Here is a 16,948-nt window from a genome sequence, read left to right as displayed (position 1 = left end):
TGGCTTGTCTACTTGACTACGTTGGAGGTCTTTCAGTTACCATCATATTAGGATTGACAGTTATAAAAAGAATCGTTAAGTTAAACTTAAAAACTCTGCTTCAGAACTGCAAGGCTTACACCTTCGATACTTGGCATGAAACATTATAGGGTGAACCTGTGCCAAGTATATTTAACCAATTGGTCCCATCCCTAATGTACAGTTTCATGTAGAGGTCTTGTAATAAAAACTTCTGTGGAACAATTAAGTTGCCAAACACTTTGGTATTTTGCATGAAACATTCTTAAGATGACCTTTAACAAATTTGATTATAGCAATTTTAACCCCACTTCAGAGTCACATTGGCCAAGCCCTTGGGGCTATAAGTTCAACCTGTTACAAACTTTGTTGATATTTAAGTTATAACGCCCATATGTGGATGTCTGATACATCTGAACATTGTTTATCATTTGACATGCTGATAGTTGACCTTGAACCTAACTTGACCTTAACCATCAATGTCAGAATATCTTTAAACCTTCATGACATCATCATAGTGTAAGCTATTGTTTATTTTGTACCTTAAACTTTATCAAACTGAATGAGGATGTGGCCTTTTTATCAATAATTTATCTGACAGAGAAATAAATTTTGTTATAAAATGTACATAGCAAGTTGAAATAAGCATTATTTATAAAACAGAAAAATAAGGTTTATAATATGAGCTGTTTAGGAAACATTTGAAAAGTAAAGACTTGGACAGAATATGTGGCAGTAAATTATCTGTTTATAATTGATTGTGATAGAAAACAAGGACAGTGTATGACTCTATCTTTTTGTATGGTACATATCAACTAACTAACTTTGTTTGAGCAAGTTAATCCACAAGATGGCTAACGGTGAGCAGATCAATACGGATATTCTTTCTGATGAAGTGTTTGATGTACTATGTACAATCTGCAAAAGTAAAAGCAAAAACACAGAAGGTGTAAAATTCTGTGTGGATTGCCAAGATTATTTCTGTGTTATATGTGTCCAAGTTCACAGTCAAGTTCCTGTGTTAGCTGGTCACAAGATGTTTGATAAATCTTTAGTTACACCAGGAATCATCAAAGGTCACCCAATAGCACCAGAAGTGCCTGTATGTGCTGGTAACAAGGTATTGGATAAATCTCAGGTTAAGTCAGGAACCAGTAAAGGTCTGCCGAGGGCACCAGAAGAGAGATGTGACAGACACAGTCATAAACACATTGATATGTACTGTCAGAACCATGATAATGTTGGCTGTTCTACATGTATGGCAGTTGATCACAGGTAAATTTTAACAATCGAGCAGTCAATTTATGGAGAGTTTTGTAAGTTAAAAAAAATAAAAGTTATGTTAAAGAAAACTACAGCTGTCACTAAAAGGGATTCATACCCCACCTGCCATTACAAGAAAAATAAGTTGCCTGAAACTAAATTTAGTTTATGTTTCATATGTATACTGAAAATAGCTATTATTCTTTGCTTTGTAATAGAGAATCATCTGGATACCAAAAGCAATCAAAAGTATGGTCTCCACATAAGCTTTGCTTGCTATTTACTATGTTTCATTACAATATCTTATTCCTAACTCTAGAAATTGACAAGAAACCATTAATTTTTTCTATTTTCAATAACATCGACCTTGACCCTAGGGGTCCGAAAGCAATCCTAAACAAAGCCACTAAATAGCTTGCTAGACACTAAGTTTGATAACGGTATCTCATTAAATTTTCTAATCTAGTTGATATCAGTAAACCATTTTTATATTTTAATAAGTGACCTTGACCCTAGGAGGCCCAAAAGCAATCCCAAGCTAGGTCTCCACAAAAGCTTGCTATTTGTTTGAGCACAATATCTTATACCTCATTCGATTTATCGTTTAAAAGTAGTCCAAAGTGAGGTATCCATATAAGCTTGATATATATACCAAGTTTGATTACAATATCTTATTCATAACTCTAGTTAACTAATCATCATGAGACTACACAATCAACCAACAATAAAATATATACCCCCTTAAACTTTGTTTGTTGGGGGAAAATAAAATTACTCCAATCTGTTGTATTTATACATGGACATTCTAAATTTGTTTTCAGGTCATGCCTGGATATCGTCTACATTCCAGAATTTATCCAAAATAACACTTACCAATCAGCCTCAATAGAAATTCAAACAAAACTAAAGGAAATATCCAAGACCCTTGCAGAACAAGTTACCAACTTCAAACAAGATAAACAAAGGCTGCTGAAAAGAAAGGTCGAATTACTGGCTGATATCAGAAAATTTCGTCAAGAAATTAATGACCAACTTGACAAGTTGGAGAAAAATTCTATAAATGAGATAGAAGATATGGTTAAACTCCTTGAAGACAAGATTGAAGACAATCTCAAAAAGCTACAAGATAATTCGTCCAGGGTTACCTCTGCTTATGATAAATTAGCATCTTCAAACACAAATCAAGCTGAAGTGTTTGTTTTTGTGAAGATTGGGGAAGATGCTGCAAATGTTGCTGACAAATGTTTAGAAGATACGAAAAGAAAACATACTGGAGAAGACATAGTGTTTCAACCTGATAAAACAATTCTTACATTGCTACAACCATATAAAGCGATTGGCACACCAACAGAGATAGATACAAAGACTGCTGGCACTTTATTTCAGATTAAAGGGGAACAATCATGCTGTGTTACACCTGGGAAATACAGTTCCTTGGAAAGTGCATGCTGTCTGAAGGACGGCACAATTATTCTAGCTGATGCATACAATAAGAAGCTAAACCGGTTCCACAGTAACAACTATACCGTCACAGACTACTGCCTTCCTGGAGGACCCAGGCAAGTCTGTTCAATAAATACAACACAAGTAGCAGTAACTTTACCGTCACAGAAAGAAGTTCATTTCATTTCTGTTGAAGGACAAATGAGTTCAACAAACAAGATTAACACTGGTTTTGAATGTTATGGTCTTGCATACACCAACGATAATTTATATGTATCAGATTGTGATGCAGAAGTATGTATCTATACATTGTCTGGAAGGAGGCTGAAACAGCTCAGAATAAATCAATCACTATTCTCAGGCATATTAAATATATTTTCTTCCATACGAGGTCTAGCTGTCAGTAAAGACGCTACAAGGATGTATGTTGCTGATGCCCGTCGTGGATTGATAGTGTTGGACAACAATGAGAATGTTATTTCAACATTCAGTTGTAAAAGATTAGAGCAACCGGAATATTGTTATGTCACTGAAGCAGGTGGTGTCCTGGTATCTGGATATTACTCCAATAATGTTTTACAGTTTACATGTGATGGTGAACTGATAGGAGAGGTTATAAAAGCTGATAGTGGAAAAGGGAAAATTGCTTCAGTTTGTTGTAACCAACAAATGTCTAAAATGTATGTAAGCAGATTTGGAAAAAACAACATTGAAGTGTATGATATCTGATCAGTAATAAATGACTACAAACCACCTTCTGTAAAAATGTAATTGAAAGTACATGTATATTCTAATTCAGAACCTACAAGCATGAAATGTGAAAAAGAACAAGACTGTGTTTATGATACACAATGTTGCCACATTGTATTATAATAAATCACTAACAATAGATGGACCAAAAGTAGTTCATCATGTGATTGTACATAATTGAGCCGCGTCACGACAAAACCAACATAGTGCGTTTGCGACCAGCATGGAACCAGACCAGCCTGCCCATCTGCGCAGTCTGATCAGGATCCATGCTGTTCGCTTACAAACCCTATTACAAGTAGAGAAACTGATAGAGAACAGCATGGATCCTGATCAGACTGCGCGGATGCGCAGGCTGGTCTGGATCCATGCTGGTCGCAAACCCATTATGTTGGTTTTGTCGTGACACGGCTCATATTATGAATAAATTATCTTACAATATTGAATCAATGTCCAATGAAACTGTAGGTAAATATTTCGCCAATGTGAAACAAAACATAATTGTTACATATATCTCGATAAATTTATCATAGGTTAAAGTTAAACATCTAGTTTAAGTATCACTATCAGCCTTTAAGGTTGAAGAATTGTAAGTAAGTAAGGTAAGTAAGGTAAAGTAAGGTAAAGTAAGGTAAAGTAAGGTAAAGTAAAGTAAAGTAAAGTAAGTATTTATACTAACATAGTAAGTAAAGTAAAGTTAAAGTAAAGTTAAAGTAAAGTAAAATTAAAGTAAAGTTTAAGTAAAGTAAAGGCTTTATTTATCGAGGCTACACATTTGGTTTCCCAATCTTCCATGTGGGCCTCTATGAAAAACAAAAACAAAATTTGCAATAAATACAACTACAACACTACAATAATACGGCAACAACAATGTGGTACAATTTACAAACAAGAAATACATGGTAATATTATAGCAAATACTTGTATTCAGTTTATGTGCAGATTATCCATACATGTATTCTATACTATTTATAATTATTGTAAGATCATTTTCTTCTTTCAAAGTCTTTTCATTTTATTTTTTGCATAGAAATAACCTACATTGCATTTCCCAGCCCAATTGCATGTTCTGTTTATTAAGCAGAATTGTCATTTTTAGTGTGCAAAATGACCAAAAAATTAAAGGTGTTCTCAAACTAGGCTAAAAATTGTGCAAAAACAATTGCTTTTCAATTCTTTTCATTATTTTTTTCATTTTTTTACCATTTTAAAGTGAGTCACTTGATCTATGCAGGAATTACAAAATTTATGTTTTTTTTTTTTTTTTTTACCTCATTTAATAATTCTTCAGGGTTTGCTTAATGTTAAAAACTATATGCAGAATATGTTTTAATTCTTTATTTATCTCCTGCAATCTTTTTTTTTGAAAGCTTAAATTATATAAATTACTCTTAAACTTATATGAAGTGTATGTAATAATTATGTGACTTATCATCACTTGTATATATTTTGTGTATTATGTATTATTTTTATCTAATATTTGATTCCACATAACCTATGTAATAGAATTGGTCTGTTGTTGCATATATTTTCTAGTGATACAAGCTATATTTTTGATGTCTCTGGATGGAAAATTGTTGTTTATATTGTGATTTAAATGATTACAGAATACATTAGATAAAATAAATATTTGTCACATATTGAAAGTGAGTGTGGCATGCGTGAAATTATCGCCAAACCTACCTTTTATAACAGTAGAATATTTTATTCTGGTACAATTTGTAATTTTGTATAGGTTAATGTTTAGTTTGGTATAGGTTAATGTTTTTTAGTAAGCATTTACAAAATTAAATTGGTAAAAAACAGCACAGCCGTTCGACCGATTTAATTTGGTAAATGCTTACTAATGAACAATAATTAATTTAGTGTCTGAAACTGTCGATTTACTGGACTGATTAATAGTGTGGTGATTTACCAAAGTATATGTATTACCATTCATTTGAAATACTGAAATTCTATTGGACAAAAGTAATTTCAAACACTAAATTCTGTTTATGTACAATGTTCATGCAATTGTTAAATTACAGAGACATTCTACGTTATAACTTTTTCAAGAAACAACCATAAAGGTTATGAAACAATACTTTATGTTACTGTTTTTTAGTTATGATAAAATATTTTCATCAGATATTCATGTAGATACATTTGTTTGTTAAATAAAGTCTATTTAATTCATAATGAGAGTATTTAGTAAGATTGATGTATAATATATGTTATGTATTCAATATAATCGTATATATATAATCGTAAATCAATACAATAATATAAAACAATGCACAAAACAATTACTGAATTGATATCTTTTCCCTGATATATGATTAGCCTTACAGTAAATATTTTATCTATTGTTGAGAGAAACAAAATAGAAAATAATGTTCAGATATACAGGTTATTATATGAAAAAAATGATAAATAAAAGTCAAAACTAAATATGGGTCAGCTAGGGTCATTATTGGTAGGTATGTCAAATGAGTGACAAGTACAAAATGTTTCGTAGAGTCTAAATTTCAAAGCAGAGTAATTTCAAAAAAGATTCTTGTAAGCTTTTTTTTTTGCTTTATATTGAATATTCATATAAAAATCTTGTGACAGTACCATTTATGACTCTAAGAGCTATAATTTGAACAGAACAACTTTGATAAGCGTCCACTGGCAACTGTTTTATGCTTAATATGTAAGCTCTAGCATTTGCGATTTAACAGAATATTTTTTATGTTTTTACTTTATAAATATAAGGAAAATAACATGACCCTGGCCCTGAGCTTTATATTTAAACAATTTTGGCAGAAGCCTTGTAGTCTTGAGAAGGAGATTTTTCAAGTTTCTTCCTATTAATTCATTTTATTGCCATGACAACCAGATTTCTGCAAGAGAGCCAATTGTTTAAAAAAGTTTGGAAGTCTTTCTAAATGAAATCCGACAGGTTGTTTTTTGTTAAAATTTTGGAGCTATAAAATCATAACAAACACAAACAAATGCATGCACAGACACATCAATCACTATAATTATGCCATTGCATCCTTGCAAATCAGAACATCCCTTGCATTCACACCTTATTGCTGGAGACATCTTTATCATAAACAAGAGCAGTTGATAGGATAGCATGCTTGACTCTTCTCACCGTGCTTGATAGTTTAACAAGAACCTGGATAAAGTAAAACTATCTAAGTTCAAAACTGGCTATAATTCTCGTAAAATCCATGTTAGTGTGGGCCTTGGAAAGTGACCTCCTTTTATGCTCTCAAATAATCGGTGAAATTTCAACCCATTCTGCTTTAACTTAACTAAGAATTTCCAATTCATTAAAAAGGGGTTAAAATAAGCAAATCAGAGATATGAGACTTATTAATTGATACAAACTTGCACCAAAATGCGGTGTAGACACCAACGCCCGTGTGAGTACAATACCTCTCTCTATTCAAACTTAAATCTGACTACAAATAATGCCTGTGGCTAGTAAATACTGACTTGCTTATGCTGGTAAAATAGAGCTAAGCCCGGTAACATATCAGACTAGATTAAGCAAATATGATAAAAGACGACCTAAGAATGCTAGACAAAGTTGGGTGATCATCCATAAATTAGTTCAGTAGAAGAAGTTGTTTAAAGGTTTTTCTACATTTAGCTCTTTTGACCCCTAAAAGGGGCCAATTGAAATGACATGAGCAAATTTAAGTGTGACTGGCACAAGGATGCTACAAATCAAGTTTGAAGTAAATTTGCACAGCAGTTTCAGGGAAGAAGACGAATATTGACACATGACGCAGGAGCATCCCCCTTTGATACTTATAACTCACCCTAAACCTTCGGCTCTGGTAAAAGACAATGATTGCAGAACAATGAATTGGAAAATTATGGTTCTTGTGCACTGCACTTCACCACAATGAGATCTATCCACTTGTGAAGTTTCAAATCAGCATCTGTAATAGTATTTGACTTATGCTCAGGAAATGTTCAAAGTGTAAAAATGAATGAAGGACAGTAACTTTAAAATTAGGGAAGTGAGGGTTATCGTGCTTATGCACTGAACTTCTACTCAGTAAGAACTATCTACCTACAAAGTTTAAGTTGATACCTTTTATAGTTCTCAAGTAATATCTGGACAAAGTTCAAAGTGTAAAAAATGAATAAAAGGGCAGTAACTCCAAAATTTGGGATCAGAGTGTTATGGTTCTCTTTTACTGCACTCAGTAAGATCTATCTACCTACAAGGTTTGAACTTAATATCTCTTGTACATTCTGAGTTATGTCCCAGACAAGAAATCTGCAACGGACCAACCGACCACCAGCTGACTCCAGTATACCCCCGCAAACTTTGTTTGTCGGGGTATAATAACAAAGTTATAGCCACTAATAGCAAAATTTAGACATTTGACCTTGTAGGTCAAGGTCACTTATGAATGAAGGTCAAGGTTAGTCTGGTCTACTTGAAGGTCTTGTCCAAAGGGCTGTTGTAAAAGTTATGATCAAGGTACAAGTTTGCAGACAGCAATGGCAAACCCTATATGACTGTTACAATACCTCTTTTGAAAAAAAAAAAAGAAGTCAAACTAAAAGCTATTTACCCTAAAGAGTTGCATAAAAAGTAAACAAGACATTAACATTCATCAATGATGTTTTATTATTACCTTTTTATACAAATTGTTACTACATTTTGTATATCATTATATTCAATATAAACTATGCAAAGAAAAAAAAACACAAAAAAACTAGACCTATCAATAAATTTATGACTTTGTACATGAGTCTTTCTAAAAACCGTAACAAAACATTAATAAAAATTTAAAGGGCTGTTCAAAAAGTTCTGATAGAGATGATACTTTCCTTTTGGAGCCTTTAAAATTCATATAAATAAACATTTGTCTTTAATTTTTGTACAATTTCCAACTTGGTTTTTCTCCTTAATATTTTAATTTCTACTGTATTTTTTCCTCTGTGCTTAAAAGTGAGATAAAGAACAAGATAATAATTGTGTCCTTCATTATTTGTATCAACTCCATGCAAGCAGTTTTAAGAGCCCATTAACTGTATTATAGAAATACAGAAAATGAAAAACCTGCAAATGTCTAGAATTTTTATTATTATATGATCTTAATATAGCTGCAATCTCATTGGTCCAAACAGTAGTCAACAGAACTTTTTATAAAATCATATTCACTGGGTGTAGTATCATATTCACTGGCTGAATTGGATTTTCCCAGTCTAAAAATAGATTGAGACTCATATTTAATGACTACTGTAGACTGTTAATTATGCGTGTTAATTAAAAAATAAGTGTTGCGTTTTGTTTTTTATGGCATATTTCTCGATTAAAATATCATTACTTTACTATTATACTTAAAGGCTACAGCCTCGGTCAATATGTCACCTGCCTGTGAATATCACATCATATTCAATGGCTCACTAGTCAATAATTGTATAATAAAGGATAAACACTTTACTTGTATATGGTAAAAACTTTTACACTTTTAATTTTTGTTTTTGTAAAGATTAAGAAAAAAAAGAAGAATCTAGTCAGAACTTTTTGAAAAGCCCTTGAAATATAAAAGTGCAACATCATCACAAAATGGACCAATAAATGTATTATCTTACAGGCTTATAACTGTTATATATAAAACATATGTGCAATAATAGTGATGTTCTTAGGGGTCAATAACCGTTATGCCATAAAGGCCAATATATGTTACATTGTATGGGCTATTAAGTGTTATCCTATGGGCCAGCAAATGTTATACCCTATGTATCATTAACTGTTATATCATATGGGTCATTAACCGTTATATCCGATGGGCCAACAATTGTTATACCCTATGAGCCAATAATTATTATATTGAGTAAGTCATTTTCTGTTATATCCAATGGGTCAATAATTGTTATATGGGCTAATTAATAACTGTTACATTATTTAACTATCTATTTCACAGTTTATCAACCTCAAGTCAATCTAAGTGTTTTGAATTTGATACAGATATTCATAAAAATCCTAAATAATCATATAATTTGAAACATGTAATTTCACTTGTCACTAGCATATATAAACATAACTGCTTTAGGTCAGTGGTTTTTTATGTTTTAAGCCATACAGTACCATTTTGTCATGATGAAGCCCCACTATAAAACAACATAAAAACAACAATGACTGATTTACTGTCACTAATTTATAAACAGGTACTAAAATTTGAACTCATATTAGAGGGATTTGGTTTTAAAGCAGTCTGAAAACATAAAGCAAGATATGACTAATCTTAATTTTACTTATATAACCAGATAAATCGAACACTCTTTTAACAAAGTTACAGAAAGCAACATCATTTAAAGGATTATTACATAAAAACATATTTCAAATTTAAGGGCAGATAACTTAAGAGTGTTCTTAGTTACCAATTTTTTTTCCAGATAAGATGTTTCTTTTATCATATTCTAACATGTTGCAAAATTTGAATAAATTCTTTAACACAGTTTTCATTTTGCGTATTTGTCTATATGCAACCAAAGCATACACATTTAAATAATAATTAATAAGATCTAAAAGATAACATGTATACAATATAGATGATTTGAAGCTTTAAAAATATAAATTAAATAATTCAACGTAACTATTTATACCTTTACATTTTCTAAGACATACAATCAATTATTCAGACATAGACTCAACTGTAATAAGGTTTTGAATTCAATTACAGCTTAAAATTTGTGTAAAATGTGCAATTTAAATGATTCACTGGGTGTGTTCCAAAATGTCTTGTTTTCAAATTTATGAAAAAATGAACACATTAATGATCAACATGATAACTTCGGACAATTTTAACAAATTAACGAGGCCTGGTGTTCACAGAGAAATCAGGAAGTAGTATCAACAAAAAGAGCAAACATGTTACATTTTCTGCATTGTTTCTATTTTATGCCAACATCTATTTGAAATCATGCAACAAATGATGTTTAAATTAAAATAAACATGTTTAGCTTTGAACAAATTAGACTTAAATATGTCAGTACACAAAAAAGAAATGCTGACTTGGTGATTGTGGTGTATAAGGTTTAAGCTCCACTTTGGACCACATCCATTTCAAAATTATTAGGAATTACTTCACTACAGTGTTGAAGCAGTACCTCTAGACGCTTGCAGAAATCATAATCACAAAGTAGAAAAAAAAATTTTTTTTGGCCTATTCTTACATTTTTTATTTATTTTTCGTACATCAATTAGTGCAAGGAGATGAATAAGATGTTTTAAAGTGCATTTTGGCATGTGAAAAGGCCACATTTTAGCAATTAATCATTCAAGCATCTTGTCCGGTATATACCAGAATACAGTATTTAGTGTGGTGCTCCAATACTTTTTTTAATCTCACTATAATCAATATTGGTTAGTTTGGGGAGCAGACTTGAATCATAATTTTTGAACATTTATTCTTACTGCTTTCTGTACAAATCACAGTTCATAAGCTAACTTTCCTTTTAACTTATTAAACATTACCGTATGTTGATACATTACCATATTTCAATACAAATTGTAGGATTTTTTTCTTCTTTTTTATTGCATGACTATGAAATGTACAAGCTTATTTCATTCTGACATCATTTATATAACGTTGATTTACTCTGTGAACACAGGTCCTTAAGATTAAATGAAAAAAGGCACTTATTCAACAAGGTATTTCGACTTAGCTACAAAATAGAAACAAATTTTAATTTCTTTACATGATCAGTGAAATAAAGATATTTAAAAAATTTACAATTATTTCAAAGGTTTTAAATTTTTTTTTTCCTATCTTGAGAAAAGTTAAACAAATTCAATATGTGTATATAGTTCTATAGCATGTACATGTATATAGAGCTACAGTCATTTGTAACTCCGCCATACCCCCAAGACTAGCAGAAAAGTTGGAACTTGAACACATGCGAATCTCTGGCAAACTAACTGACCGAATAGATAATCATACGAAGAGATGTTAAATTTTTTTCTATAAATACTTGATTTATTTACGGTACATCAAGCAATATAAAAATAAATATTTCATGAGTGGCGGTAGCCACAAGTGAAATATGATAATTTTCATACCACAAGATGAAAATAAATCCTGCATTTATAGAAGAAAAAAAACTTGAATTTTCTGTTTATCATATACATTTTTCTCTTTTTTGATATTACAATTTGAAAGACTCCCCCCTAAATTTTGTCTATTTGCTGAATTTAGAAGAAACTTGTCTGGCAAGACACCAATGAAAATAGGAAATTTATTTCACTGCAGTGAAAAATAAATTTTTACTGTGAAAATATGGAAATATGGAAAATGAAAACATGCATTTTAATGCATCAACATTTCTCAATATTTCATTTATAAGTACATTGTAAATAATAAAATAAAATGCCTACAAATTCTTCATTACTACTGCTTACACTTTATTACTCATTACTTTTGGTGGTGGTGGGGGAGGGGGGGGGGGGTAATACGATTATCCACTGTATATAACTAGCAGTTCTGGGACTGCAAGATTGCACACATTTCTTAGTCATCCACAGGGGATGAAGGAGTGGGGGGCAGGAGTTACAAACGACCGGTGCATTAAATTCTTATATATAATTCATAATATTACAAAAACATACTTTAGTTTAAAACTATAACACAATAAAACATATTTATTTAACTATATCATGTATATGATTGACATGTATATATTTGTGTTGTCATTGGTTACTGTAGTGAGAGACAAGACTTTGTCATATAGGCAAGATTATATGAATACAACAAATATATGATAAACATGGGGGAAATAATGTTACATAAACATATCTTACTTCACAAATATTATAGAATAATTTATATTGTATACTAGGATTTTGTGTAAGTGTGGTTTTCAAGAAATGAAAGACAAAAGCACAACATACAATTCTAATAAATATGTAAGAATAAAATTTGAGCCGCGTCATGACAAAACCAACATAATAGCTTTGCGAAAACAGCATGGATCCAGACCAGACTGTGCATCCAGGCAGTCTGATCAGGATCCATGCTGTTTGCTATCGGTTTCTCTACTTGTTATAGAGTTTGTATGCGAACAGCATGGATCCTGATCAGACTGCACGGATGCGCAGGCTGGTCTGGATCCATGCTGGTCGCCAAGCCATTATGTTGGTTTTGTCATGACACGGCTCAAATTCTAACAATGATTTAGTTGTGTGTTTAGAACTAGCCCTACCAATAATTATTGGTTTTAATTGACTATTCTCACAAATTATTTCTGGTAAACTATTTCAATAAACTATTTGAAGTGAACTCAAGTTCTATTTACTTTAACAGAATTTATTAAGTCAATTTAAAGCAGCATGCCTCCAGATTCATCCTTTTGTTCATGAAAATTTTGAAAATGTATTTTAAAGTAAAACATTGTGACATGAACAAAGAAAGTAATTGACACATTGCATATCAGCACTTATAATCCACGTAAATTAACAAAAAGAGGTCAAAATATGCAAAAATAGCCCTTACTGTGTTAATAATGCAGTAGAAATATGTTGATAAATACTGCAAAAATCAGTCATTAATTGCACATAAGATATAAATTATCACTTGAATCTTTTATCTGTTTACTTTTCTTAAAATCTTAGTTTATCCTGCTACTGTCTATATCATCAGCTGGATAAAGCCTTGCCGGATAAACTTATCTATCTCCAGTCATTACGTCACATGATGACGTCACATGTTTAGCAGCAAAACAAAACTTCATATTGATGCTATTTTATCAAGGAAAAAGAAGAATAAAATTATTCTAAAAACATGATAAAAAGCAGGATAAATCAAATACATGGTTGATGTCGGGATGGAGAAGGTTTAGCCGGATCGCTGCGAAAGTGAATCTCGCTAAAGCTCGCCAAGATTCACTCGCTCACCGGATAAACCTTCTCCATCCCGAAATCAACCATGTATTTTCTATATACTTTCCCATATTTGATTTTCTAAAATATTTCAGCTCATCTGGAGGCATACAGCTTTTAAAACATCAATAAACATCTGATCTACAAATTGTTTACCAAAAATATCTAATTAAATGTTCCAATTAATAAAGAAATTTTGTTAATAAGAACAACAGTTCTTTAAAGTAATACAACAAACAAGTAGAAGTTATAACCAAATAACTAGTTATTATCTTAAATCGTTTAGTAATAAAACCATCTTTTCTATTTATCTGGGATGTATATATACCTTCCCTGGTTTTATTTTGATATTCCAAATCTTGAATCTCAATTTGAGCTCCTTATGATTCTGTCAATAAATATATATTGACTGTATAAAATATCCCAACCTCTCTAAGCTGTCCCCCACAGATGACTTATAATTAAAGTATAACTGCACATTAAAAAACAAACATACAATAATAATACTATCCCGCCAACAATAATTAGAAGCAGGAAATGACATCATGTCTAAAAATAGAACATAAAAAAAGATCACAGCTTTTCACCATAAAAAATTAGCACAGATTAACATAGTATACACAGAAGCAACAAAATTTTAAAAAAGCATAAAGAAAATTATACAGTTTGAGCGTACCCCATTAAAATGCTGGAACATGTTTTTTAACCTCTGGAAGAGCTAAAGGGTCAAAGTATTGTGTAACAGCACTGTTAAGATTAACGCTCAAACTTATTGTTCTAACAGGCTTACAAAACCAAAATTAAGTTAACTAATTAAGTTAACTAACATTTAATTAAGTTACATATAAATGTTATTTACAAATATGAGAGTGTGACATCACATATAATTATATAGTTTGTCAAAAATGTGGACATGAGGTTGACATTTAAACAAAAACTGATAAACTTTATCATAAGACATATAGAGTTAAACTAAACTAAAACGTCAAGTTTGCAAAGGGAAATAAATATATGTACATAACAAAAAAAAAACAGTAGAGTGACTACCCCTGTTGTAAAGGGTGTTTAAATAACAGGTACTATTACAAATTGTAAGAAATATATTGAGTACTATGCATGCCACATTACTCACTTGACCAAAAGTTGGCAATATTTTTGTTTTATTACCCAAGATGCTGGAATTTTTAATTCATTTCACAACAGATATAGAGTCTAGATCTACAAGCAAATGCTTAAGTTAAAATCGAACAAGGACCAAATACTTCGGTTCTGGGCACATTTTGATGACAAAATTTCATCTATAACTCATTAAATATGAAATAACCTTGAACATGATTTATCATTCATTTTTCATTTGTTCAAAGTGGCAGTTGTAATAACTTTTGAGGTCCAACAAATTGGCAGTAACAAAAATCCATTAAAAATACTATGAAAATAATTTGTAAAGTTGATGGAGATCACTTAGCATCAACAGAAGTTTCTTCTCATACATGTTACAACAGTAAGATGTTGCCGGAAGTAGAGATCTAAGATATATATATATAAATATATATACACATCAGGGCTTACATGATTTAATCTTAGAATCTTACAGGACTGCTTTTAAAGCAAATGTTTATAGAAATATCTATTTGTAAACAAACAAAAAAACTGTAAACAAAATCTTTACAATCATAGCAGAGATCTATTGTATTACGTTAATCTTAAAAACTGAGAGTGCTTTCTTTTGTAAATGTTAAAAAAGCAAATAAAAGCAAAAAGGTAGTTTAACATGTTTTTATCATACTAAAGTTTGGTTGTCTGATTTTTTTTCTCACTTACTGGAACATGAGGTGACCGGAATAGAGTCAGACCAGGCTCTATACTGTATGTAGCTACATTTTTGTAACCTGATACTGACATCACATAAACATAGATGGACAGATCCATACTCAAAGCAGCCCACATCTATCACACAAAATTTCAGCAGTTTAATGAGTAACTAGATAGCTGTAAAATATTATACACAATACCATTCCAAAGTTAAATAGCAATGTTGTTTTTTAAATGTCTTAAACAGTAGATCTGTGATGTTGTTATCATGCTAAATTGAAAGAATACATATGCACAACAAAAAAGTTCTGATTTCAAAGTGCCTGACATATAAGTTTTTACTTTCAGGCAAACCATAAATAAATATGAGAATACATTTACTATGTCTTACAAATATCTATATGTATTATAATATAGGAGACAAAGTACATGGATTTTTTTTCTTCTATTTTTCCATAGAAGTGTAAGTTCTTGGATATTTCCCCAATTTTGTTTATAACACAGACGTCAAAAACATGGATTTTTTTTCTCATCTTTTGATATATATATAATGTATATCATCTTCACATCAAATTATTTTCTGACAATAATTTTTGTAAGATGTAACCTTTTTAACAATTTTCAACAATGAACCTACTTTTTTTGAACTCTAAAAACACAAAATGGCAAAAATAAAAAAATGTATAAGCACCAAGCATTTGAACTAAATAATTCCCTATATATTTACAAATATTCATACATTTTTTATGACTACATTTATATTTAACATCAGTTTTTAATACGTACATAATTTCTAGCAAAATAATATCTATTTTATTTTGCTAGAAGTTTCCCAATGTCGCTAGATAAACATTTCATCTCACAACAATGAAAAGTTTTAATTCTAAAATCTATTTTTAACCTCATTAATCTTGACACCATAGGTAGAGGTCCACAAAAGGTACCAGCACACTAAAAACTAATATCTTAGTCAATAAATGAAGGTGCTATGGAGACAAAGTGAATCTGGTGAAAGGAAGGGAAGGCCATCTGGCCAGTATATTATGCCTGACCATAATAATTTCCATTAACAAACAGTACAACAGTCTAGTAATTCATCAGAATTATGTACTCAACCTTAAATCCAGGGATGCACTTATTACATCTCTTTAAGTCATTACATTTAGATAGAGTATAAAGACAATTAAGCAGAGAAAAAACACAATAATTATATAATAAAACTCTATACAAACAAACTGTAAAAGTGGTTACAAATGAATCACAATATTATTATCAAATATGCCCTTTGAAATAAATACAATACATATTAAACATAAATTGTTGTAATATAGAATTGACAACTCAAATTGTCCCGCAAAACATGACCTTTCCATATAAATTTTACTTTTTTTTCTTCACACAAATGTTACAAGTATAAATGTACAATATACATGCACTTTTAATTAAGTTATCACTGGACTATAGTTCTATCCTGGTAAAAATGGAATTCAATTTTTCTAATATATATCATTCTATTCTTCTTCCTTTTAAAGTAAAATCATAGCTATAAAGGTCAAATGACAACTTTCCAGCTTTTCTAGCAGGATACCCCATGCTCTCCTCCATGCAGGAGTGTGCACCTAAACTGAACCACTAACGTTCCATAATGAATGAATCCAAAGACTCTGTCGAGAATCAAACCCATAGAAGATAGTGGCTGACTAACAACAGTTTACACACTCTTAATTGAACTGATTAAAGCCTAGGTGCTTTTCATCAGGATCAAAAACTTTTGATGAAAATGAC

General features: G+C 30.9%; 1 protein-coding gene across 1 annotated transcript; it reads left to right on the top strand.

The window, feature by feature from the left end:
- Window positions 1–596: 596 nt before the first annotated feature.
- Window positions 597–3,660, top strand: LOC132751456 (uncharacterized). The gene is made up of 2 exons (XM_060741612.1): window positions 597–1,293; window positions 2,103–3,660. The coding sequence occupies exons 1-2, from the start codon at window positions 869–871 to the stop codon at window positions 3,451–3,453; spliced, it is 1,776 nt and encodes a 591-aa protein (XP_060597595.1). The 5' UTR covers window positions 597–868; the 3' UTR covers window positions 3,454–3,660.
- The last annotated feature ends 13,288 nt before the right edge of the window (window positions 3,661–16,948 follow it).

The sequence above is a fragment of the Ruditapes philippinarum genome, unplaced genomic scaffold, assembly GCF_026571515.1.
Source record: "Ruditapes philippinarum isolate M1 unplaced genomic scaffold, ASM2657151v2 ctg1245_1_1_1_1, whole genome shotgun sequence".
Taxonomy (NCBI): domain Eukaryota; kingdom Metazoa; phylum Mollusca; class Bivalvia; order Venerida; family Veneridae; genus Ruditapes; species Ruditapes philippinarum.
This window is presented reverse-complemented; position numbering and strand designations above follow the sequence as displayed.